This window comes from Limanda limanda, chromosome 21 (assembly GCF_963576545.1).
Source record: "Limanda limanda chromosome 21, fLimLim1.1, whole genome shotgun sequence".
Taxonomy (NCBI): Eukaryota; Metazoa; Chordata; class Actinopteri; order Pleuronectiformes; family Pleuronectidae; genus Limanda; species Limanda limanda.
Genome location: NC_083656.1, coordinates 4,916,078 through 4,943,450, shown reverse-complemented (window position 1 = coordinate 4,943,450; position 27,373 = coordinate 4,916,078). Strand labels below are relative to the sequence as shown.

The 27,373-nt window shown below is 45.3% G+C and overlaps 1 protein-coding gene across 1 annotated transcript; it reads left to right on the top strand.

The window, feature by feature from the left end:
- Window positions 1-3,538: 3,538 nt before the first annotated feature.
- Window positions 3,539-22,755, top strand: LOC133028001 (heparan sulfate glucosamine 3-O-sulfotransferase 3B1-like). The gene is made up of 2 exons (XM_061095192.1): window positions 3,539-4,335; window positions 20,865-22,755. Exons 1-2 carry the CDS (start codon window positions 3,770-3,772, stop codon window positions 21,481-21,483), a joined length of 1,185 nt encoding a protein of 394 aa, XP_060951175.1. The 5' UTR covers window positions 3,539-3,769; the 3' UTR covers window positions 21,484-22,755.
- Window positions 22,756-27,373: the final 4,618 nt, after the last annotated feature.

Sequence of the window (27,373 nt, the reverse complement as noted above, 5' to 3'; positions counted from 1 at the left end):
ACCATGGTAATCGATCTCTTAATAATAAACAAGCGATGATTGTGATTCTGTCTGTTGTGTCCTCATTGACTCGTTCACTGTACCTGAAGTGTGAGCCTCACTCGCATCAAACACACAAACCTTGTTAGGTGCTGCCGAACCAGATTAAAGTTCACTTACAGCTTTAGTGGACGTGTTTCGCTTTAAGCACAAACGTTCATCCGTCCAATAAGCGCCGCACCTGTCAGTCAGCATGTGCTCCCCTTCCGCACTTCACCCCTAGTTTTGGTATTTGGTTACGTTTGCATCGCTGCACTTGAGAGAAAGAAGCGGCCCCCCCGTTCCCCTCGCCGCCATCCTCCCTCCATAAAAAGGGCTGAGGGATTTAGTCAAGGCCGGGAGACCTGAAGCGGATCGACATCCTCGTAAAGTGTCAGACCGGACCAGGCGTTTCAGATCGGAGGGCGAGGGGGGGAGAGGGGGAGAGGGGGAGAGATCCAGCCACCTGTTGCAGTCGGGCGGAAGAAACACACACATGCACCGAACCTGCGTGGAATGATGTCACCAGCCTCCATGATGTCACACTATCTGCACCTCTGCACGTGCAGCTGGAACCGCTGCCGTCTTTATAGGAGATTAAATATGAACATGAGTTTTCAAATGTCGAGTCTGGTACTCCAGGTTTCTTCTTATTAAAAGAGATTTTCTCAACAGTTGCCAAAGCTCGTCGTTTGAGCTGTTGTGTTGGAGCTGTTGTGTTTCTCTATAATATTGTGAGTTCTCGACATAACTGTGTAAAGTGCCTGGAGATAGTGTGTGTCTGTTGAATAGGAATGAAGACACAATCTCCTGGAAGTAAATGCATCCTTTTTGAAATTCTCATTATTCAAAGTTAACTGTTAAAGCTTGGGTCAAGTTTATAAACTTTGGAATTATCCAAAAACTCCAAAAAAACATAATTACTATTCATAACTTGGCTTGGACGTTATACTCCAGTTTCATGTGCTCACCTTAAATCTGAGTTTGTTTCTAGTTGTAGCTCAACTAGTTTGATAGATTCTTCACTTGTGCTCATAGGAAAATTGGTTTGCAGCGATAATGACATGACCAACTCTTACATTCACATTTAACATTTTTGCATACATCAATTTAAGTTTGGAAATGAACATCTGTATTTTTATAAAAAAGAAATATGTATTTTGTCTGTAGTCTTTTTATTCAGGAGGAAATATAAAGTATTTTTACATATGTATCTGCAGAAGAAAGTATTTTAAGGACTTACATCATCAGCTAATAAACAAAGTGCCAGATGACCACTAAGAAAATTCAGCATCTTGTACTTTAAATTTATCGCATTAACTCTTGCTTAGGTGAAGAAAAACTTGAGAAAGTTCAGTGTATTATTATTTCATAAGCCAACAATCTTTCACGAGCTCTCTCTGGTGCACGAACACACTTTCTCTCTTTCCCACTGATATCAGACATTAAATCATTGATGTTATTTGCTCCGTCTCTGAGTCTCTGAGCTTTTTTTCACGCCAGAGTCAACAAAACTTAGGAGGGGAAATATGCATCTGTAAACAGGGGAGAGGGTCCCTGAGCGGCAATGAGCAGTGGAGGACCCCCACCACCACCATGTGCTTTCATATCCGCACACATCAGATGAATGTTGGGGGGGAGAGAATAGTGAGGAACAGATCAGATTCCAGGAGTTTTAAAAAAAGAAAAAAAAAGAAAAACCTAGGCAGTGAAACTTCAGGATGACGGATGACCTCTGGCCTCTCCTCAGAGGTCGGCTGTTACCAAACAGGATCCAAAGAGCTGCAGGAGAATCCTGAAGCAACATTTAACACAAACTACACAACGAGACCAGCAGCAGTAAAACACCCACAAGTTCCTGCAGGATGAAGGACAAGAGAAAAACTCTGTGGTGGGAAAACACCGGATAAAGATAAACTTCAGAAACACAAGCAACACAAAACCCTTTATTTTGTATGTGTTTCAAATTAAATATAAGAATATACACCTCTGATTTAAAAAGCACTTTTTTATGGGACTCAGTGTTTTAGGTTTAGATTTATTACATGCTCATGCTGGTGCACAGTCCCAGTGGATGGCGTGCACATCTCAAACATGAACACACTCTCCGTCAGGGGATCTACTTTCTTTCAGAAGATCCCGAGGTTGAGTCATCTCCATGTTTCCCATGAAAATAACTCGCTCCATATTTATTTCTCCTCTACATTAGAAAATCTTCCCACTTTCTCTTATTCCGGAGCTTTGCAGGAGTCGTGCTCAGATATTTGGAGAAATGTTGAACGTGTTTAAGTTTGAATGACGAGACAAAACTTTTATTTACCAGTTTCAATCATATTCTTTTTGCTGTCGTAATTTTCAATGTGAAATAACCTCAGCGGTTTTAAGAAGAATACAAATTAATTACCAGCTTATTAATAATTAAAATAATAATTAAACCTTATTTGCTGCAGAACTTCTTCGAGTTCAGAATCACAACACTTGTACGTCACAAATAAAACAACAATAACACAAATTATAAAACCACAAGACTTTGCTCAGGGTTTAATTTTTAGTTTGTTCAAGTTCAATTTGACGTAAATTCCAGATCCACGCGTGCACGGAAATGGATTTAACTTGTTGGCAAAGGGATTTAAACTTTACACTTTTACACCAAAACACTTTCATTTATTTTAGCGCCGAGAAACAGAAGAACACTTATATTAATATAATATAATAAAATAAAAGTTGTAAAAAAAGTAATTATAATTATTAATGAATAATAACAAGCAATTGTCAATGAGATGTGAACCTAAATAAAGAAATAATAAACAGTCTCTACTATAGAAAACTATTATTATTATTGTTATTATTATTATTTAGGCCTGTCACTGTTTCTCCAGTCGATTCTTCAGCCGCCAGGGTGAATAAATAGAGTAAATGAAATAATTATAAATTAATTAAGTAATTACATAATTAACATTAATTAATGAATCGTCTGTCTGACTTTACTCTGACTCGTTTGAATGTTTAATTATAAAAGTGAAAGTCGTGACCTTCGCTTCATTGTCAGATTTAAAAACTCAAACTTTGTTTTAACACATAAAAGAGACAAACTCGTGATGAACGTGTGTGTGTGGAGAAATGATTTAAATTCTTCTGATGTTTTTTCATGTGATATTTGATTATTTATTTGTTTGTTTTGTTAATTAATTAAAAGTTTGTCCTGTTGAGCAGAAACGCGTCAGAATAACTTCGCACTAAAACCTGAAATCGGTCTAAATTAAACCGAATCAACCAAACGCGTAAAACTTCACTTTGTTGCTTTTCACGTCCAATAAGAAACTTTTCCAAACTTCAAGTCGCACTCGTCTCTTCCACGCTCCCACCGCCAGGCCCCGCCCACTCACCTCCCTCTGATTGGCCACACTCGACTGCTCGTTCACCATCGTCGCAATGTGATTGGCTGTTCCTGCTGTCACTCTCCCTCCCTCCCAGTATAAAACCTGGATCTCCATCAGCGGCTCGGAGGAACCTGAGATGATCCCGGAGCAGCGCAGCTCCACAGCCCCGCTGAACATCTCCTCCATGCGTCTCCATCCCTGGATCTATCTCTTCCTCGGGTCCCATTAGTGCATTAGAGGTGCACATTTATTTATTAATTGGTCAGTTTCCAGGAGGGCATGTGCGTAATTGCGCGCCGGTCTTCGTGGTGCAACCGGGAGTGACTTGGGCAATATGCGCCGCTGGGATATGATTTTCACCCGAGAGGCTTATGGAATATAGGCCGGTGTGTCTGTGCTGCAGCCCCGTGAAGAAGAAGCTCGTCCTGCTCAGCATCATGTTCCTCCTCTGGGTCTACATGCTGTACTCCTGCGTGGGCTACTGCTCCACCATGCCCACCCTGGCGGCGGACGGTGGTCCCCGGGGGGCCCGGGAGGCTGCTGTCCCCGCGGCGGGCAGGACGGACCTGGTGTCCCGGCTGCTCGGACACCAGGTCCCGCAGCCGTGGGAGGACGTGGAGAGCGACTACGAGGAGCCGTCCCTCCGCACCGGGGTGTCCCGGGACCTGCTCAACGAGGAGGACCGGGACCCGGAGCGGGACCGGGACCGGGCCGAGGACTGGGACCAGCAGCAGAGAGCCCCGGAGCCCAGCGCCATGTCCAGCTTCTCCAACGGCTCCGGGAGCAAGAAGCTTCCGCAGGCTCTGATCATCGGGGTGAAGAAGGGAGGCACCCGGGCTCTGCTGGAGTTCCTCCGGGTGCATCCGGACATCAGGGCCGTGGGAGCGGAGCCGCACTTCTTCGACCGCAACTACGACAACGGGCTGGAGTGGTACAGGTACAGACTCCTTCAGTGGCTCATGGGTGCATGGAATGAGAGAAAAGGCTTCTGGGATCGAGATGGATGATTTTATATCTTTGATAAATAGATTAATTTTGCCTCACAGAGCTGAAGCTTATGGTTCAACTTGTGTTATTATATTTATTTCAGGTTTTTTTAATAGTTTTCTTCAGTCGATGTCTCAGTGGCATTAACTCCAGATTAGTTCACAATGAAAATCATTTTAACCTCATAAATATAGAGCAGTTTCATTTGTATTATTTTTCATTATTATCCAGCAGGAGTTTGAGTTTATTCCACGAAGCCAGTAAACACGGTTTGGACACTTTACGCACCAGGCTGATATCACAGATTACGCATCATTAACTAAACCTCTCAGACGATTTTTAACGTTTGATTGCAGACTGATTTTTTTCTTTAATTATGCGTGTAATTTAATTTAAAACAATCTTGAAACGAGTCGGGCTGAAGCAGCTTCAGATCCCGGTCCTGTGTTTCTGCGACGCGCAGTGATCTCTATTGGACACAGAGCAACACTGCACCTTCAGCGTGAAGCGTCTTCCAACGGGTTTCTGTCCAGTTAAATCCAGATTCATCTGCTTTATTAATATTCTGATGCAAGTAGGTTATTTTTGTATTAATTATATTGTATTTCTTGCACACAAAATAAGATTTCGCCTTCTAGTTCTGCTTATTCCAGCTCTTATAACCTGCTGCGTTTGTTTTGACAAAGACCCAATGAACCGTGTTAACTTCATTTGTTTTGTGAGGTTTTGTGTACATTGCACATTTAACACTAATCTCACAGATCCAGGTTCAATAAAATCCAACTCCAAGAAACCATCCAAACTTTTTTGTAGCCATTTTTGAGAATAAAAAAAAAAAAACAGATATTATATTCTACAGTTTCCTTTAGTAGAATATTAAACTAAATAGTTTTCCCAGATGTGAGAGCTCTATTCTCATGTCAATGGGCTCTCGGGCCTTAAACGCATCCAGAAGCGAGATCTACAAGACAAAGTGCGGATCCTGCTCCGAACAAAACCCTCAACAAACCCGTCAAACATCCTCAGAGGTCCACAAACTAACATTATCCTTTTCATTAACATCACAAAGTGTTTCTCTAACGAGCAGAAGGACAGTAATGGCTGCAGGTCACAGACTCGTAAAAGGAAACGAAAGTAGCCACACGACAGTTATTTTATTTTGTAAATATCCCATCTGCTTTTTATTTGATTGTTTCTAGTGATAATTGTGTCTGAGTGAGGTAATTGTTTAATTGTTTTTTAATTGTTTTGGTTGTTATCGCTCATGAATTGCAGATTTATTTAATTAATTAAATTCTTAATTACTTTTATCAGCCATTTCCCTCTTTTAAATACTTAAAATATCTAGTCTTGTGCCTCTAGTTTGGTTAAAGTTTAAAATTTTCACCAACTTTTAAAAGTTGAGTAAAACTTCTAAAAGTTACAAATTCATGGGGGAGAAAAAGCTGTGCCTGGAATTAACGGATTTGGCCCAATTTTCTCATTCTGCACGTTAAATATGCAGAAACCTTGAAGAGGCCCCAGCGATGTTGGACATGATGAGAAAAGAGGAACCCCAGTGTTGGCAGCGTTCAAAATAAAAGAGTGCTTTGATAGAAGCAGCGATTTACTGCAGGTCTTTTGTAGCTTTGCTGTTTTTTAACCCCACTTCCACCAGCATTTCCAACTGGATGAGGAAATCGTGAAAACAATTTGCCGTCTTCTAGTTTTTCAGAGCATGACATTTACCACTTCTTCAGCCATGTCACAGATTCATGACTCCAGGTTTTCTGTTGGGATAGAGTTGAAGTGTCCATGCATCAGATTCTGAGGCTAAAATCAAGTTAAGTCATATTTTCTGTCTTGTTGGTGCCAAAATCTGCCTCCTCACAACTCACACACAGAGAAAAACACATGGTGGAGTTTAACTTTTCATTCTACTGTGAAAACTGAAAACAATCTGGAAGAAAAATCCACTCCTGTGTGTAATTTTTGGGCGTTATTTACATTTTATGCTGCCGCAGGATATGTAAACAGAGGCGGTTATGCAATAATCGATTAACTCTAGTGTTTGGTAGAGCTGCACTCAGAATGTGAAATGTGTCTCTCCATGCTTCAGAGCTGCCGTTAGAAAGGTCTCAGTGGAACAGCTGGTGGAAAAGTAAACTGTTCCTGTTGCTTCATAGTTTGTGAGGATAGACCAGTTAGAGTCGATGGTCCAACGTTTCCCATCAGGACCAGAAACACAGAGACGACACTGGAATGTTCTAAATGAGCAAAACATTGCAAGTTTATTCTGTGGGAACATGATGGGACCGTGGTGAGTGTGTGTGTGAGGGTGTGTGTGTGTGTGTGTGTGTGAGGGTGTGTGTCTGTGTGTGTGTGTTGAGCAACTTCACCTCCATGTTTGTTCATTTTGCACAATCTCCCTGCGTTTCAATTGTTGTTGCCAGCTTGCATCATGTTGGCCTCTCCCCAGTGGACGCACATTTAGAGCTGGAGCTCCACCAGGGAGCGAGAGAAGAGTGGAAGAGGCAGCGGAGAGAGAGAGAGAGAGAGAGAGAGAGAGAAAGAGGGAGAGAGGAGGGGTGGGTGGGGAGGTAGAGAATGAATGGAGGTGGTGATAACAAGTGTTATTGTGGATTTCTGATGTTCTTTGACAGTTTTTATTTGTGCCAAAGACAAACACATGATTCATGCTTTTGACCGAGAGGGTCCTTGAATCAGGAGGTACACATTTTCACTGTGAGGTCATGCATGAACGTGGGCCCGAGGAGCACACACACACACACACACACACACACACACACACACACACACACACACACACACACACACACACACTCAATGTGAACAGGAACTTTGTATTTGTTTGGTGGTGTGGTGAGAGTGCAACGAGGGTTATCTTCAACTCGACGTTTGAATTCCTGAAAAGATAAATCCCTCGAGTCAAGCAGGATGAGCACCTGGTGAAGAAGCTATGACTTAAGTCCTGTTGTATTTATATATTTTTAAGTTCATTAAAAATAATGTTGCAAGAAGATTTTGTGCACTTTTCAAACCGGAGAATACAAACGGTTTCACAAAGAGAATAATACAAATTAAAGGAAGAGAAGATGAAGGAAGACGAGTAGAAACCAATACACCCCAGAAAAAGTAAAATGGGATTTAACTTAGTTTGAGTTTAGCAGTTGTATGTATATATATCACTTTTGAAGAAGTTAAGAGTTCTCTCTTTTCCCTGTTAAACACGAGGTATTTTATTGACTCCTAACCCTTGTTGACTGCGGCCCTGGTCCCGTCCTGTCACTCTGTGGTGCACGTCGCTGCCTTCATATTCCATTTGGAGCTATTGGCTTCGAAGGGGCTTTGATATATAATGAGTGTGCTGTGGTTTTGCTGTCGTGTCGCGGCGCTCTGGTCTCAGCTCGCCGCCGCCGCTCCTCCTCCCTCGGAGCGGCTTCAGAATTAAACAGGAAGCTCACAGGAACATGTCGGATAGAGAGCTTAATGGAGTTTAATGCCATATGGTGTTGTGTTCTATTAGGGTGAAGTTTATTCAAGTGGAACTCATGATCGTCCGTCATTCAGCTGATCTCCATACTGGGAAGTTTGTAAAAAAAGCGACTTCAGTTGAGGCTCCTTGAAGTTCCACACGACCCGAGAACAAGTGAAGCATTGTTAGAATGAAAAAATAAACACATCTATCAGACAGAGGATGTTTGCGGAAGTTGTTTGAAAGCCGTTATCTTGTGTTCACGCCCAGCGCTGGTTTCTGGAGCCAGTCTGCTGCTCCCTGTCAGGCTCGGTTCTGGATCGCTGCTCGTCCCTTTATCTGCTCACAGCAGGGGGGCTCCTGTTTCCACGCAGGTGACCCGTCCACTATCTGCTGCCGCTGACCTCGCCCCTGCTTCCTTCCTCTGAATGGCGAGAGAGGCCACCTGCTTCTTTGAGGGCGCCAGTGAAAGGCATCAGACCGAACGACACGTCCAGCGCCGGTGGTTGCACACACGGGACGCTGCGTTCAGAGTCTGTAGGTGGAGAGAAAGTGTGATGTGTGTGCACCGGGCTCAGCTGCGGACTCACAAATCATTTTTAACCTCCTGCCACGAAAGAAGGAAAGCGCTCAGACGGCCTACGCAAACGTCTCCATGGCCCCGGCTCCTCTGGGAGAGCCGGTATTGATTGGTCAGGCCTGATTGGAGGGAATGTGAAGGGATGGGTTGATGGCGTCCGGCTGGGGTCAGGCTCACGTCTGTTCCCTGACAGGATCTGTGTGTTGACCATCTGCAGAACGCCGCTGGACGCCACAGGCCCCACTGGGGACTCCATGGCTGCTCCTTGAAGAAAACAATAGTATGACAGGACAGTTATGTAAATGAGGTTTTGTCTTAAACACGTCACGGAATCACTGGAGCTCTGAGTGGCCTCTAACTCGGTTAAACTTCTGGATTGTTCCCATGTTGCGTCGGGGTGATTAGATCCTCTGGCGCTGGGATTGTTCCCTGATTCCTGGAACTCGCCGGCTCCTCGGGGGACCGAGCGCCCGGCCGGCCAACCGTTCAGCTGACAGCAGGTTCACATCCTCCGCTCAAACCCCTCAGCTGGAGCGGCCAACATACAAAAAACCAGCATTCTCAAACCGCGCCTCTGTGTTGGCCGAACTCGCCAACCCCCTCCCCACTCCTCCTCCTCCTCGTCCTCCTCATGAATCCCTCCCTCGTGAACCGCTTCTCTCCAGCTGTGCATCTACGCCGAATAGTCGCACGTCATGCTCGGATCGTCCAATCCCCGGGTCGAGCTCCCGGCTGCAGGCCTCGCTGACCACGAGCCGGCTCCTCTGTTCCCGGAGAGGAACTCTGGTCAGGAACTCTCTCTCTCTCTCCTGCTGCCTAAGCTGCCGTGGCCCGTGTGAGAAGAGAGAGTAACCGGGGGGGGGGGGGGGGGGGTGGAGGAACAGTGAAAAGGCGGCTTTCATCCCCAAATTACGAGCGGTTGATTGTGAAAGGGGAGATCCGTGAATAGGGGAGGGGCTGAGATGCAATGTGGCCCGCCCCCCCCCCGCATATCGCCCGCCACCCTTTACTCCTCCTGACGGTGTCCAGTGAACACTGCCCGCGGCAGCGAAGACAATATGGCTGCCACGGACAGGAACCTCCTGCTGGAGCTGAGCACAGACGCCACAGGGCTTCACAGGAACTTGCTGTCAGACACACACACACACACACACACACACACACACACACACAAACACACACACACACACACACACACACACACACACACAGACACAAACACACACACGCACACTCGTGAATTCATGCAGTCGATAGAAACACGAGGGCACACACTCGTTTTAGAAAAGCTCCGACTATTGTTTGTGGTCGCTCGCACACAGAGACTCAGCTACAGTACGACTTCATCGCTTTATGCTCTCATCCCGATGACAACAATGACAGCGAGAGATCGACAACAATGAACGACTTACAGAGGAGTGTGTGTGTGTGTGGAGGAGGAGAGGAAGCAACCTGTGAATCAGGCCCTTCTTTAACAAGGTGATCATTTGTTGTTCCACATGTCAGAACAAAACCAGACGTCCTCCCTCCAGGATTAATGGTCATTCGTTTGCCGCTACACAAACCCGCTTTGGCGTATTGTTAAAAACTGTTCCACCCTCGCCGGAGGCTGAGGGAAACAAACACTGGAATTATGGCTTTGTTAGTCATTCTGCTTTTAAAAAACACAGTCGGAGAGTTGCTCTCTCGTGGAACGGAAAAGAAGGAGAGAGTGTTGTGGCGGAAGAGGAGGAAGAGGAGGAGGAGAAAGTGATGACAGTAAACCTGTAAATCCTCACTTGTCCCAGGTATTAAGTCCCAGAGGTAGCCATTAGAGTGCTGAGGAGTGTGCCTGCCTCTGGGAGAGAGGAGGACACACACACACTCACAGACACACACACGGAGAGAGAGAGAGAGAGAGAGAGAGAGAGAGAGAGAGAGAGAGAGAGAGAGAGAGAGAGAGAGAGAGAGAGAGAGAGAGAGAGAGAGAGAGAGAGAGAGAGAGAGAGAGAGAGAGAGAGAGAGAGAGAGAGAGAGAGAGAGAGAGAGAGAGAGAGAGAGAGAGAGAGCGAGGTCTCCTGAGGTTTCCATTAGCCTGGCGGTAAAAGAGCAGAGCTCATTAGAAGCCCTGAGTTGTCTCACTGCACCACGGCGGCTCGACACTAGTCACTCTCTCCCTTCAGATGCACTCGCTCCCGAGCGGCTGCAGGAGCTGTGAGGACACTTCAGCTCAACTTCAGCTCAACTTCAGCTCAACTTCAGCTCAACTTCAGCTCAACTTCAGCTCAACTTCAGCTCAACTTCAGCTCAACTCTAGCTCAACTCAGACAAGACTCGGCCCAAACTCCTCCATTCCAATTACTTTCCACCGCCTGTAGTTTTTCTCTCACTCGTTGGAATCAATGAAATCTGGAGACAGTCCTGGAAACTGCACCCGAGAAACTTCGGCCCTGACTTCACATTTTTTACAAAAACAGCCTAATAGAGCGCAAACCTTTTTCCCAACATTACCCTTATATTCAAATTTCACACGAGATCCATGAATCTTGCGTAATCTTGTAAACAAACAGACATGTCCTTGGTGGAGTGCATTCAACAACCCAGTGACAGTTATAAGTGATCTTTGGTTGAAACGTCAGATTGTGGGATAAGGAGTTTTCATGTTTTGTCTCAGTTTTTTGAATGAACTTCTGTCGACACGCTCTAAGGCTTTTACTTCTGCCTCTAATCAAATCCAGGTAAGAATAGAAATAGAGATTGAGAGGATTGTGGAGTTTTGGTGGACTTCTCTGGATACGAGTGGATATCGCATGAAAAAGAGACAGGAAAAAAAAAAACCTGTGGTGAAAACAAACTTCTTCTGAAGTCCTCTGGCCAAGAGCTGACATGTAGAAAACTCTGGCATTTCTCAAACATCTTTTTTTTTTCCCCCACATGCCTGCGTTCCATTTTCTGTCGGCTCCCTTTTCGCAAAATAGCTTGTCTTCCTGGCACGGAGTTAAAGCAGATCCTGTTTCACTCAGAACCAAGAGGCTCGCTGATAGAGCTACAGCGGAGGGGTGAGAACATTTGTCATCGCTCTCTGCAACTCGACTGAAACAAACGCAAACCCCGAAACAAGACTCTGAGCTGAGTCTGTTTGTTTGGCAGCAGAAACAGTTAAAACCGATCCTTGTTGTTCTTCACAGTAATCATCTTGTCTGTGGGACGGGAGGAGATATTGCAGAAGACAACATGGAGGCTCGAGTCCAAAGAAAACAAAAAGGGCGACCTCGGGATTTGCTCGCTGCCGCTCTAACGTTCACGACTTATCGTTCCTCGTTGTAGCTAATGACACGTTAGCTCGGGAGGGGGCGGGGGGGGGGCGACTTCGGGAATTTGTAAATCATTAACCTGCAACAACAGCTGCAGTGTGAGGACACACAGGAAGATGGTTTTTCTGCTGAGTGAGTGAGACACAGAAGAAGAGAGGAAATCCCCCTCGTTCTCTCTCTCTCTCTTTCATATACATACACACACACACACAACCACAGACACACACACTCTTTGTAGTTCACCTGTCTCCACAAAAGGTGTGCAGGCGGTTACGGATGACAGCAGATTCAAACAGGATGCAAAGCAGCTTGCTTCTCATTGTGTGTGTGTCTGTGTGTGTGTCTGTGTGTGTGAGTGTGTGAGTGACTGTCTCTGCATCTCGGGAGTGGGGGGTGGTGGCATGTATGTTCTTCTTGAGTCTGTTTCATCTTTTATTCATCTTTTTTCGCTGTAGATAGATCAAGGAGTCGTGGGCCTCTTGGTGCGTGTCAAGTGTCAGGAAATCAGTCAGACTGGCTGATTCTGCCTGCACACACACACACACACACACACACACACACACACACACACACACACACACACAAACACACACATTCGCCGAGTCCTCACCTGTAACACCTCACTTTTTGCTCGGCCTGTTGTTATTATTTATTTATCTATTCATTGTTTCCGTGGGTTGGATTCGGTCGGAGCTGTCAGCCGCTCACGCCCTGGCGAACTTCTGATGGAGCGCTGGAATGTGAGGCCGGCTCCGAGGCTAACACCCTCGGCAAACACCCAGAGCAAACACGCTGATTAGTGAGGATTACCAGCGCTAAGCAAATTCTGGGTGATATCATCAAGTGTGAGTGTGTGTGTGTGTATTAGTGTGTGTGTGTGTGTGTGTGTGAGTGGCACGCAGAGTGACTACAGCCCAGTCGCCCGGGACGTGTCAGGTGACTCCTCTCGTGTTGTGGTGAGAACTACGGGAATCTTTTGAGCCTTAAAACCAAAAATGAAATGAAGCCTCTCGGACGCCATCTTTGAAAACCCCTCCCCTAGACGGACTGTTGCATATTGAGAAGAAGGAAGGGAGGAGGTGTTCCTGCTCTCCTCCTTTCTTTTCACCAACTCCTCTGCTTTATTTATACCACATGGTGGGCTCCCTGGCTCCACTGTGGGGTGAGAAGCACTCGGTAATGTTCCAGGCGGTCGCATTTGCCACGAGGATCCAGGCTGCTCACATTCCTGTTCGCCAAAAGCTGCCAAAATCTCAACAAATATCCTCAGAAGCAGATTGTTTCTTTCCCCCGGTTTGGAAAAACGATAGTTGCTTATCGAGTTGGATAATGTCACCGAGCGACCGCAGTGACAGGACGGGTGGCTCGGCCTCGCTTACATATTTTTTAAAACACCACAGAGGGTGTCTGACATGTCGTCCATGACTCTATACGCCGTGGTTACTTCTCTATTTATTTATTCTACTGTACTAGTGTCTGATGTTGGCTCCAAAACCAGTCTGGGTCTGAGCCTGAAACCATTGTGGAAGGTCTGTGACCGCAAGGCGAGACTCCCCCTCTCTCTCTCCCTCTCTCTCTCCTTCTCTCTCCATCACTCACTCTCTCTCTCCTATGATTGACGCTACGATTTAGAAAAAGAAAAAAGTGCTCAACGACTCCCTGGTTCCAGTGGAACGTGATGGATGGACGGGTTGCAGCCGGTGGGGTTAACTGTTGTGTTTACGTGGAGGGTCAGTGGATTCCCAGGCTGCTCTGACATGGAGCGGCTTCATGATGGAGTTAAAGGTCTGGGAGTCGGCGTTCATCAACCCGACCAGGACTCACAGTGTCAAAGTGTCACCGAGCGAGAAGCAAGACAAAGGCTCAGAGCAGTTTGACCAATCTGCTGAGTCGCTGTTGCTGTGGAGACGCTAAGAGTGGAGTTCTATTTAATCTGTGAGCAGTTGAACCACGGGCTGATATTCTGGTTTTCTCTGCAGGTACGAGTGTTGCACATGAAAAGGAAAAGCTTGTGTTGCACTAATGGGTTTCTCTTCATCTTTCCTCTCTTGTCAATCATCTTGTAACATTGGTCCAGGGCTAATATCCAGAGATACAAGCTTCTACATGTGAAGTTATTCATCTCTTTTTGAACCGGAGTATCTATAGTAAGTTTCCTCTTTGAATGTAGTGCAAGTAGGGGTGTTGATTATCTGCAATACTGCTTCCATCCTTCTACCAAGTTTCATTGGAAAATAATCAAGCAAACGGGCAAAATAAGTGAAAGAGACTTTCTACCAAAGTTTATTCAGTCAAGAAACAAAGGTGCAGTTAAAAACCAGTCTGCAGGCTCGTTCCACAGCAGCATTCCCAGTAATCTAGTCGGAGTTTTATTTAATCTGTGAGCAGTTGAACCACGGGCTGATTTTCTGGTTTTCTCTGCAGGTACGAGTGTTTCACATGAAAAGGAAAAGCTTGTGTTGCACTAATGGGTTTCTCTTCATCTTTCCTCTCTTGTCAATCATCTCGTAACATTGGCGATTTATCTCTGTCTCACCTCCGGTCAAGGCTGATATCCAGAGATACGAGCTTCTACATGTGAGGTTATTCATCTCTTTTGCACCAGAGGATCTATAGTAAGATTCCTCTTCTTTGAATGTAGTGCAAGTAGTGTTGATTATCTGCAATACTGCTTCCATCCTTCTACCAAGTTTCATTGAAAAAGAATCAAGCAAATGCCAAAGTTTATTCAGTCAAGAAACAAAGGTGCAGTTGAAAACCAGTCTGCAGACTCGTTCCACAGCAGCATTCCCAGTAATCCAGAGGAGGAATTCATCTCTCTCCTCCCTCCTATCTTTCCTCTCTTGTCAATCATCTCGTAACATTGGCAATTTGTCTCTGTCTCACCATCGGTCAGGGCTGATATCCAGAGATACGAGCTTCTAAATGTGTTGTTATTCATCTCTTTTGCACCAGAGGATCTATAGTAAGATTCCTAAGAGATTCCTCTACCAAGTTTCATTGGAAAAGAATCAAGCAAACGGGCAAGAAAAGTGAAAAAGACTTTATCAGTCAAGAAATAAAGGTGCAGCTGAAAAACAGTCCCAGTAATCCAGAGGAGGAATTCATCTGTCTCCTCCCTCCTATATCATGCAGGACCTCGCCATCCAGGTCTGAGTGTGTGATACTAGGCCAGCCTGCATTATTCATCTCTCTTAGCAGACAGATGATTCAGATTCAGAGGGTCTTCCACTCAGCCCACTTCCCAGAGTTCCCAGTGACACGGTTACCCAGTGAAGCCAGTTAACGTGAAGCCGGTTGACCCCGATCAGGTGAAGTTTGAGTGAAAGATGTAGCCCGTGCAGAAAAAAGCCCGTGCATGTTTTACTGCAACCAGACAGAAAACAGAAAACTGCAGCTCCAAACCAGAGACGTGTACGATACAGATACACAAACACCCCCCCCCCCTCTCTTCAGCATACGCTCCTGCAAGATCTCACGTTTAAGCAGCGATCTCTGGCTCTTCTCAGCCAGGAAACGAACTGTCAGAAGTCTCTAAGTGGCCTCACACTAACACCTGGACCCGGCTCCGAGACCAGATGCAGCTTCTGTCTCTGCAGCCGGAGCTCGTCTGCTCTCGCTGCTTCTGAGCTCGACCGACTGCGTCATAAACCATCGTTTCTTATTCTTTTAATTTACAGCCAAAGCCATGATGCTCTGTGGTGGAATATAATGTCAGGGCTGCCGGGCTCACACTGGAGTGTATTTCAAAATGTCTGGGCTTCTGTATGTGCTTTGAAAATATCCAGTGAGCCGGCAGATGTGTTCCTCCCTCAGCAGCAGCCTTGGAGCATGTGTGTGTCTTTATTAATGTGCGTTACATAAATGCGTTGGCTAGTACAGATCAATTTGGTGCAAATAGGCTCCTCCTTCTAAACGCTGCTCGGACTCCTCCATGATTCCATGCAACAAACCTACGAAATCTGCATCCACCATCATTTTCACTGGGTTTCTCAAAACACCAGGAAAGAGATTGGTTTATGAAATGTAAAATGCATGTGTTTCGTTTGAGTTTGCACATCACACTCCTGCTTCCTCGACTCTTGGAGAATCAAGATCCTTATCATCAAATAAGGGATAAAGATGTTTCTTTGTGTTCCCCTCTAAAAAAGAAAAAGAAAAAAGAAACCGCTTCTCCCATCGGTTCAAGCCGAGGGCTCGGGCTAAGAGGCCCTCGGAAAAGAAAGGCCGCCTTTCACTGCTTCGTCCCTCTTTCTCGCTCCCTCTCCTTTATTCCCACTTGTGAAGTGTCACTTTGCTATCGCTCCTCGGGGCCTGATTGCCGGGGGGTCAGGGGAGCTGGAGGGATCAATGGGGGGGGGCGGGGTGAAGAGTGGAGTGGCCACTGTGGAGTGTTTAATGTAAAGGAGCGAGTCCCAGAAGTGCTTATTTGTTTGATTCTCTCCTCCTGGTTCAGTCAGAGAGGTTGAATCCTCCTCTGCTCAGAGCGACTTGAAGGGCTGTTTAGTGCATGTTGTTGTTTCAGGTGGTGTCGCCTCCCTCGGGGGGGATAACGCTCACTCGAGGGTCCTCAAACCCTTTAGACACCAGACATCTTCAGCTTTTAAACGCCCGCAAGGTGAAAGCCGCTCCCTCCCTCCTTAGACGGAGATACAAAATGCCTTTTCTGATTTGTCTGTATTCAAATAAACAAAACGCTCATTTGCGATTCAAATCCTTTTCAACATCCAGACACGTGAGACAATTGACGAAACCTTTTGTAGCAAACAGGAAATCGACAGGCACACGCCGCCCAGTGATTTTTTTCCATCTTTTGTCTGGAAGCATAACTAGACATTCAGTCGACTGCTCAGCGGCATCAGTGTGTTATCATCAGATCAAACGTGACAGGAGCATCAGACAGAAATCACCCGTCTCCTGTCGTTTATCTGCAGCAGGACGAGAGCTCTTTAGAGCCAAAGGGCCACTCGGTCCGCCCCCCCCCGTTTGATGCCGTCATGTGACAGGGGGGGGGGCTCTGCTTAGCGTCTTATCACTGGTGTTTTGTCCTTCAACTGGGAAACATCCTCAATGGACAAAGGTGCAGGGTGGGGGGGGAAAAGAGCACTCGTAAAAAGCAGGAGTGACCGAGAGAGTGCTGACTTCACTGCTGCTTTCCCCTCTAACTTTATTATATTGTATTTTTTTTTTAATTTGAACAATGTTTTTTTAATAATTTCCAATAAGAACCTACAAAACACATTGACAAATACCACACAAGTTGCACAATGAAATGCAGGCGAACTTGACTGCATACACATACATACAAAATTAAAATAAAAAAAAATAAATAAAAAAAATAAAGATAAACACGCACACAAACATACATACCTACGTAAAATAATAACAATAATAAATAAAATAAAATAAAAATCTCACACTCGATATCCCTACAGATAGATATAATCTACCGTTGCCTGAGAAAGTCCATTAGGGGTGCCCACACCTCTTCAAATTCCTGTGCCTTACCCCTGATGACATAGGTTAGCTTTTCTAATGTATAATATTGTATTTTAAAATTAAATGTAGATAGCCTGTTATATATTTGAAGACCAATGTCGTCTGTATGAATATGAAAGAACAAGGAAAAGTTTTGGACAATCTGAAGTGGTACATAGCTGTTAATATTGAGGTGATATAATATATAGTAATTGTTGATTTTCAATCATAAATACTGACGTCTGTAAATACACACTTAAATATATTTCCCATATTATAACACTCATTCTTGCCAGAAGTGCCTTTTGAGTACTGAATGCTTTATGTACTAATTTCTGAGGTCAGGTTAGTTATTTACAGTTTGTGCTGTTGCTGCTTCCCACACGTGAAGGCTGGAGGAGGTCTCTGGTATCCAGGGGTGGGGGGAGGGGCATGGGGGGGGGGAGTTTACAGGGTGAATCTTGGCACAGGTTCCCCCTCAGGATCTCTCCAAAAGGCTTTTCTCTCCCCCTTGAGTTTTGAGAGGGACGGAGAAAGTGCTCCTCTCAGCCCTGGATGAGCACCCCCCATCTTCCTCCATCCTCCTCCTCCTCCTCCTCCTCCCTCGGACCCCCGGCCCCCTCCTCCTCTGCCCTGAACGCTGCCCTGCTCACCCCTGCGCTCGGGGACAATGGCTCACTTTCAAAGAAAAGCAGGAAAGAAGAGGAGAGCGGTGTCACGGAGTCGCCTGTTTGCTGACGGAATCTCTAAAAGCAGCAGCTCATAAATCAAAAAGGAGAATAATGGCCATTGTTTCTCCAAGAGCCACTTGTCCTCCTCCTCTCTTCTCTCTCTCTATTCCCTCTCTTTTCTCTCTTCCTGCCTTTTTGGATGGAGCACAGAGGTGGAGATCTTTTTATTAGGCAGGGCTGTTCTTGAGGATTCTCTCTCTCTCTCTCTCTCTCACTCACTACTGTGCATATAAACACCTTGTTCATCTCTCTCTCTCTCTCTCTCTCTCTCTCTCTCTCTCTCTCTCTCTCTCTCTCTCTCTCTCTCTCTCTCTCTCTCTCTCTCTCTCTCTCTCTCTCTCTCTCTCTCTCTCAGTTCTCTGCACCACTCTCTTTCTCCCTCGCTGTCCGACCATCCCCTTGTTTCATGTTTTTTTTTTACTCCAAGAGCCACTTGTCCCACTGAAATCCTCCTCCTCTCTTCTCTCTCTCTTCCCTCTTTTTTGCCTCTTCCTGCCTTTTTGGCTGGAGGACAGAGGTGGAGATCTTTTTATTAGGCGGAGGGGGGCAGATTCTCTCTCTCTCTCTCTCTTTTCTCTCTCTCTCTCTCAGTTCCCTGCACCACTTTCTTTCTCCCTCGCTGTCCGACCATCCCCTTGTTTCATGCGTTCTATTCTTTTTTACTCCAAGAGCCACTTGTCCCACTGAAATCCTCCTCCTCTCTTCTCTCTCTCTTCCCTCTCTTTTTCCCTTCTCCTGCCTTTTTGGCTGGAGCACAGAGGTAGAGACCTTTTATTAGGCAGGGCACTTCTTGAGGATTCTCTCTCTCTCTCTCTCTCTCTCAGTTCTCTGCACCACTTTCTTTCTCCCTCGCTGTCCGAACCATCCTCTTGTTTTATGCGTTCTCTCTTTTTTTTATAAAACAAGGATTCCACGAGCTGGGATCAGCATAATCTATCACTGTGCACATTGTGGCTCGGGCCTCCTCCTCTCTATCTGCACGCTCTATTGTCATGTTGAAATCGGATTAGATGAGAAGCCGTTCGCCTCCTCGGCGTCGGCCCTGGACTCTTTGTGCGTGTTTCAGCGCGAGGAATGACACAAAAAGGCAGGATCGCCATTGTGTGCGTGGACGTGATGACGAATGGCGTGCGGGTTTGGTCGGAGCGTGTTGGGTCCGTGTTCCTTGAAGACATCCAAGAGAGACGCTGTATAAACAGTTGTGAATGTGCGTGTGCTCCCGATGTGCTGTTTGCGTTTTGCTCTCTCCAGACATGCTTTGCTGGCAGGAGGATCTGTCATGCTCTCGCCTGAAACCACATGCTGTATCTGTTTTGATTTGAATGGGCTATTAATGAGGTTTGGGGAAAGGGCCTTTCTTTCCCTCTGTCTCCTCCACGCCCGCTGACGTGCAGGCAATCAAGAAGATATTATCATAATTAGATCACTGGCTCTTGCATTAGGATTACACAAATCTGCCAACGCCATTTCCATCAGGCGTTTTATTGGTTTACCTTAACGCTGGTTCATGTTCTCTCTTCCTCTCGCCACTCCCTTTCCTTCTCGCACACAAATATGTGCATTGATGGAGAGAGACGGTGTTCCATGAATTAGCCATGAGCCGGTCGGACATGAACTAGATTCCGGCTTTTAGAGAATATTTTTCCTGAGGAGCTGCTGAAGCTCAGGGGAAGAATTGAACGTTGCAGACTTGTGGCGGCACAGAATGAATCTGACAGTTGTCGTTGCTTTTATCAGTGCGTGAATACACAGTATTTGAATGGGAACCAGTACAATACAAGTGTCCACACAATGGTGTATCAGTGCTGGAGCAACAAAGGTACGGTTTAGGGTACAACCTGAGTGTTATCTGCGAGAGCGGCTTCACCCTGACAGATCCGTGTCCTCGGTTATCTCTGTCTTCCTTTGTTTTTTCCAACTTTAGTGCTTTAAAGTGCTGATCTGCTGTTGTTCCTCAAGTGTCGGTTATCAGCAATCAACAGTTTGAGCCGTGAAAGCCTACAGGAAATAGTCAGATCCCTTCCTATCCATCCAGCACCAGAAACACGTCAGTCAAACCGCTCTTATCGCCTCCACGATAATCTAGACGCCGCGGTTGGCCACCAATTTTGAAACCCGATACCCAGAGAGCCGAGCGCTTTTACTTTCCCTCCAGAACCGTTTGTTCTCGAGTGCTGTGTGATTATACGTCTGCATGTAACAGATCTGAGGGGAGGAACATCGGCCAACCCTGAAAAACCCAAACCCGCTCATGTCAGAAAACAGATTCTCTTTCTGAAATAAGCCTCATCATCTTTCAGCACCATAGCACTTTGGATTTTTAGCAGATCGGATAGGGGGGTGCGGCACCTTGGCACAGTGTGTTTGTGTGTGTGTCTGTGTGTGTGTGTGTGTGTGTGTTCCAGTAGTATAAAGAGGGAGTTGGATTTAACCACTTTGAAACATTACATCCAGTATTTGAAGAAAGATGAGCTCAGGGACGACACATCACACGATAGGATTCGTACTTCCCGAAAGCTAAATCATAAAAAAATGCATAATTAGAATAATCCATAATGGAAATTATTTAGGGGAAGCTGTTTTAAGGCTGCAGCTGCAAACAGACGAAGGGGGAATTCTGGAGTCTGAGTCGGGAAAACCCGGCTCCTAATTCCTAATATGGTTAAATTAAGGGTTTGCTCATGTTTGGAATTTCCTGTAAATGTTCTCCCCCCCCCCTGTGTTTGAATGTGCATTAAATAAGGGTTTTCTGTTTTCTGTCAGTGAGCTTGTTGATGTTGGATGTTGCACTAATAGGTTTTGCAGCCCTGTAATAAGACCAAACACAGGCAGCACACTCCATCAACCTGATCACGTTATGTAAGATCTCGCTCCACCTTACCCTTCTCCTCACCTCCATTTTCTCCTCCTTCTCTTCCCCAGGGAGCTGATGCCCAAGACCCTGGAGGGCCAGATCACCATGGAGAAGACCCCCAGCTACTTTGTGACCAGAGAAGCTCCCGCCCGGATCTCCGCCATGTCCCGGGACACCAAGCTGATCGTGGTGGTGAGGGACCCGGTCACCAGGGCGATCTCGGACTACACACAGACACTGTCCAAGAAGCCCGACATTCCCTCCTTCGAGAGCCTCACCTTCAAAAACAGGACTACGGGCCTCATCGACACCTCGTGGAGCGCCGTCCAGATCGGCATCTACGCCAAGCACCTGGACAACTGGCTGCAGTACTTCCCCATGGGCCAGATCCTGTTTGTGAGCGGCGAGCGGCTGATCAGCGACCCGGCCGGAGAGCTGGGCCGCGTGCAGGACTTCCTGGGGCTCAAGCGCATCATCACGGACAAACACTTTTACTTCAACCAGACCAAGGGTTTCCCGTGCCTGAAGAAGGCCGAGGGCAGCAGCAAGCCCCACTGCCTGGGCAAAACCAAAGGGAGGACCCACCCGAACATTGACCCCGAGGTGGTGCAGAGGCTCCGGGACTTCTACCGGCCCTTCAACATGAAGTTCTACCAGATGACGGGACACAACTTTGGTTGGGATTGACGTGAAGGTCCTGTGAAGAGACTTTGTTGGATTTGTTTTTTTTTTGTTTTTTCCTCTGTAATTCAATGGCAAGATGTGGAAATATTGCTATATATATGTAAAATGTACAGAAATCTATTTTATAATAATTTATTTTTATTTCTAAGCAATTAATTCACTAAGCTGCCTAACCATATTTGTACATAACATCTGACCCATGTTTTTTTTTAACATTCCTCGTTTTGATTTGGAGTTTCTCTCTCTCCTGGTCCTGTGACTCAGTGGATTTACTGGAGGAGAAACTGGTGGAACATGTAAAACCGTATTACGGGTACAGAGTGGAGAACACATATCCATATTGTGCGTCCTCATTTATTATATGCATCACAACTTCATCCTGTTCGAACCCTGAGTGTGATTCTTCTACAAGTTGTTTCACTAAGGCTACGTCCACACTACCAGGCTTTCATTTGAAAATTAAGAAGAATACTCCCGGAGTCAACATTACTCTGGAGTTTTAGAGCTGCTGAAACAGTGACATTTGGAAATGGTCCTGTTTTAGTTTAAAAACTCATGTTTACGCTGAGTTTGAGTCTGAATGCGTAGAAATGTAGATGTTTGCAAACATTGACGCTCACAAACGCTTGATGATTGGATCCTTAGTTCCCATCACATGACAGCATGAGCCTCAGATGCATTTTACAAAGCTTCAACCACTTACATGTGTCCATTAGTGGTCACGTGATTCAATTTCGGTATAAAACGAGATCTAAAAATTTATCGGATACGAATCCTTACGTTGACAGAGACCGTTTCATTTTTCAAACTCCATTTTCAAATGAAAACACTGTAGTGTGGCTGCAGCCTCAGATCTTCCACTTTCTCGTACCACAAAATCTTTGTCTGTCTTCGTCCTGAGCTGCAGATCTCGTGTCCCTCTCCTCTCAGTAACAGGTGGATCAATAGGTCCTAATTGATCCTCATTGTGTCGCTCATACTTAGAGGATCCAGCTGCTCTTTGATCCTCAGCGCTCCTGCTGCCTGCTCCTAATGAACGACCCGTCCCTCAAACCTTAAACCCCATCAGTCCCGGGTCCCATCAGTGGCCATGTTAACATTATGCTAATTGGGTAAAGGTAACTGGAAGATCAATCGAGCCGACTCCTCCATTAGGAGCAGCGGTGACTCGGAGTCAGACTCCTGTTCTATCCGTCCGGGTTCAAAGGTCACGCGGAGTCTAAATCAAATTTCCTTGAACGCCATTTGATTTGTTGTAGAGAGCAGAGCAGCAAAGGAAGGGGGAGGGGGGGGCGGCGGGTAGGTGTATGTGCCTTGTTTATTCACGATGAGATGGAAAAGGTGCATCTCTGCCAGAAATGGAGCATGAAGATATAAAAGATGACAGACGATCGGCCGCGGCCCGGTCTCAGATCTCTTCACTGAGCAGATCACAGGGAGAGGAAAGAGTTTTGTTAGTGAAGCAGGAATGGCCTCAGGCGGAGGGGGGGTGGATCATTGTCTAACCTCTCCGGTGTCATCACAAATCCTCATGTGCCGCCGAATTACTTTACGCCTTACTCACACCCCTCCCTCCCTCCACCACTGATCTCACCTCCCAACTTGTTGCCAAAAAAAACACAAAAAAAACAGCTTTGGGTTGATATCACGTTTCCATCCTCCGTCCCCCCCTCATCCCTCCATCCCTTCCCTTCGCCACCACCCCCACCACCACCGCTTCTTCTGTGTTTTCGTCTTTCTGCCTGAATTCTTGATATGCAAGAGGGAGAGTAAAAAAAAAATATATATAAAAGATACGGTTCTTTGAAGTGCGGCTCCGTCTCTCTGCAGCGGGTGGCACGCTGTTCCGAGAGAACCAGCTCCACGCCGCTCTGTGCACGCTCCGTGTGGCGGCGGCGGCCCTTGATGGAAATGCAGCGAACACGGGAAAGGGATTTTTTATTATTTAGGCGTCATGAGCTCGAGACTGAATGTTCACGAGCCCGTCCTCACGCAGGAGACTCTCACACCTCGGAGTGTCACTCAGCTTTAGTTGCGTTTTGAAGTTAAAGGAAATGTTGTGCCTCTTTAACTCCGCCCCCTCCAGTCAGCCTGCTCCTGTCATTACAACGCACGGTGACCTTTGACCTTCATGGTGGAACCAGCTGGTTCAGCCTCAGACCAGCGGCTGCAGGAGAGATGGAGGCTCGTGACACTGTACTTTTCTTTCCCTCTGCCTGTGCAACCGTTCTTAAGAATTTAAAGCCTTCACCCCCCCACCCTTTCATTAGTGCAATGTCTGATTATTAAAAAAAAAAGCATTTACGCTGTTGCATTAGAAGGAAAGTAACTGATGGAGTTCTGCATTTGGATTTGGGTCAGGGTCACGTGACCGAGGGAATATCTGAGAGCAAAGTACAGAACCTGCACTCGTGAGTTTCCTCCACATCTGTTACGGTTGAGTTTTATTCAACCTGTTCTGAGATCTGAGGCGTTTTGAAATGTTCGTCTCACCCACAATATAATATGTATCTAGACTAGCAGATCTGTATGTACAGAGAAAAGACATGTAAATCAAGTATTTTGTGGTATGTACAACAAAAGGAATTAATTTTTACACACAATGCAAATCCAGAATGGAACAGATGTTTCTAGATGATTAAATACTGAACATTCATAATATTTCTTTGTATGAAGAAATAAATAAAAAAGTATATATTTTACCAAAAAACCTTGTGTGCCTTTTTGTTTTTATTCTTTCTGTCGAGTTAAATGAACACAACCTCCGAAGGGTGAGACTCAGTTTAGTTTTCATGGATGTGAATTTCAAATAAAAGCTGTAAAAATAGATTAACAGCTCTGTTGTTGTGGTTTGGAGAAATCACAGCGAGTGGAAATCTAACACAAACACAGAAACATAAATGACTTTCAGAGGAAATGTGCTGTTAACTCTGTCCCATTGGAATCATCTCCTCAGTATGAACCACGAGCAGGAACAAGATGTGAAGTTATGGAACAAGAAAGCAACAATAACAACTAAATATCTTTAGATTACTTATTATATAGTGTGGACAGTTAAGGGAAGATAGGAGATTTGAGGGTGAAACAAAAAATATTTTTACCACCACATATATTGTTTTTACATATGCTCAAATGATATGCACAAAACTTTAAGACGTGCTCAAAATGTGTCTACAGGCACAAAACTATAGTTTGAATTACTGTTACTTTCCTACACTTCCTGAACTTAACAGAGGAAAATAGGTCTTTGCTGTAATTAAGGTTAAATGACCCTTTAATATTGAGAAGACCACGTGATTGGTGCTGCTGCTGCCCAAGAGTTTTACACAGAAACTAAATCAGGATGAATCTGTGCAGGAAATCTTCATGTTTTCGACGCCTGCTGAAGAAACATTCTCCTCAAACCACGTGTTGTTATTCCAGTGAATGATGTTGGAAGCTGTGGACACTTCACTGCCACCAGGAAGTCAGGACACCTTAAGAATCAGGTGAATGCCAGAAACCCTCTAATGAGAAGTGTTTATCTAAAGCTTCATAGTTTTAAAGATTTGGTTGAAGACGAGAATGTCTACGCCTGTACTCAAACTTTACTGATTTACTTTTTATTTATGTGAATGCACAGTATGTACTTTATTTTAGATTTTGAAATTATGTGTTCTGGTGTCATGAGCAGATATGAATCCTGCTGAGTGATAAGATACAATTAGCAGGATATTCTTTCTTTATCTTTTCGTCAGCTTCTCTCTCTCTCGCTCAGTTTTGTATGTTGTCCTTGTTCTCTGCTGTGCTCAGTTTGCTGTGGGGGGGGAATATCAGCTCTGAGCTGTTCATCGTGTACGTGACAACTCAGGTTCTCGTACCTCGGCTGGTGAATTGTGCACGAAATCTTTCACGAGTGCAACACTGATGCAACGGGAGGAAAGCACAGTTTATCACTCAGGTATGAAAGTGCTTCACAAAAGAGAGAGAGAGAGTAACTTCTGTACCTGAAAGAACGAGCTGCAAAACTTTTCAGAGTTGAGACAGTTTGCTTGTGTCTGTCTGCTTCACACTGACGCTTCATATAAAACGTGTTCAAAATCAAAATATTTGTAGTCGTACTTGTACAGTGGGGCAAAAAAGTATTTACTCAGTTCTACCACTTCAAAAGATGAGAGATGCCTGTACTTTTCATCATAGGTTCAACTTCTAACTATGAGAGACAGAATGGGGGGAAAGAATCCAGGAAATCACATTGTAGGATTTTTATGAATTAATTGATAAATTCCTCGGTCATTTCCAACAAAGGGTAAATAACAAAGTATTGAGATTAACTTTTGTTATTGACCAAATACTTATTTTCAACCATAATTTGCAAATACATTTAAAAATCAGACAATGTGATTTTCTGGATTTTTTTTTCTCATTTTGTCTCTCATAGTTGAGGGAGAACTTGCGGAATTGGTGGCTGACTAAATACTTTTTTGCCCCACTGTAGTTAAATATATATATTCAGGGATCCTGTGTGACGTGCACAGCTGGCCTTCAGGATTTCTGTGTTTTTGTGTTTGTGTGTTTCCGCCCCCTGCTCAGCCTGCCTGGTTGTGGGGTCCGGGGGGGTTCCGTGTGGTCTCAGGTGACCTTTAGCTGTGTGGGAGGTTCGGTGGCTGGTGGCCGGTGGGTGGTGGGTGGAGGGTCCGCCTGCCCATCGGAAACACCTCTCCTCCCTTCACCCACACCACCACTCGCTCCCTGTGAAAGCGGCGAGTGTTTCCTCGTGGCTCATAATGAGATACACCTCCAGGGCTGTTTGTTTACACGCCTGTGAAACACGCCTGTGTATTAACAGGACGCTCATTCACAATGTGAGAGGTGATGTGTTTACAGACCTGACGCGGGACGCGGATGTGGACTTCCGGAGCGAAGTCAAGGATTTCTGCGGTGCTGTATATCCCAGTAGATACACACCACAGCTAATATCAAGTTGTTAGAGTTGGCACCAATACTGAGAAGACATTAGCCTGTTTATTGCAGTTTAAATCATTCAAAAAATTGCTAATTTCCATTTAAATCTCCTTAAACCTGCAACTAAACCATTGCTGTGCTGTATATCCCAGTAGATACACACCACAGCTGATATCAAGTTGTAAGAGTTGGCACCAACAACACTGAGCTGACATCGTCCTGTTTGGTGCAATTAAATGTTTATGGACACACAATTTTATATTTTGATATTTTTCTTTCAAACATTAAAATCTCCTTAAACCTGCAACTAAACCAATCAAGTGAAGATAGGAAGTGATTCGGCCACAGCTAACAAGACTTATGCGATTCAAAGATCTAATTCGAGACCTAACATTGATGATTTAAAATTTCAATATTCATCAGCGGCCGGATAAAGCAGCAGACACTTGGGACTGATCTAGATTCCTTGTATTAAAATAGCCTTTGAATCGTTGTCGCTCTCTTTGTGTTCTCTCGGGGACAGACGCTCTACATCGTGACTGACACATTCTGCTGAGTGTTTGTGCGTCTTCGTGTCAGGTCGCGTAAACAAAACCAACAAAAGAGTTAAATAAGTTCAACGTATGCAACAAATATGAGTCTGTTTGTCTGAAGTCACGTTTATCGGGGCAGGATCAGATGGAATGAAACATTTTTAATCATCTCTATGTGTAATGGCTGAACACGTGAAGATGTGTGTGTTCATGATTTCCAGCCCCTGAGGACGACGGTGGTGTAATAAGTGGAAGAGAAATCCCCCCCGGTATGTAGGCTGTGATGTAGAGGCAAATAGAAAAGTGGGTAAACTATTTCCCTTCTGTCAGTCACAGACGTAATCCTGAGGGGGGAAAAGATAATATACAGTCAAATCAAAAGTATATATCAGGAAGTATATCTGCATAGGATATTT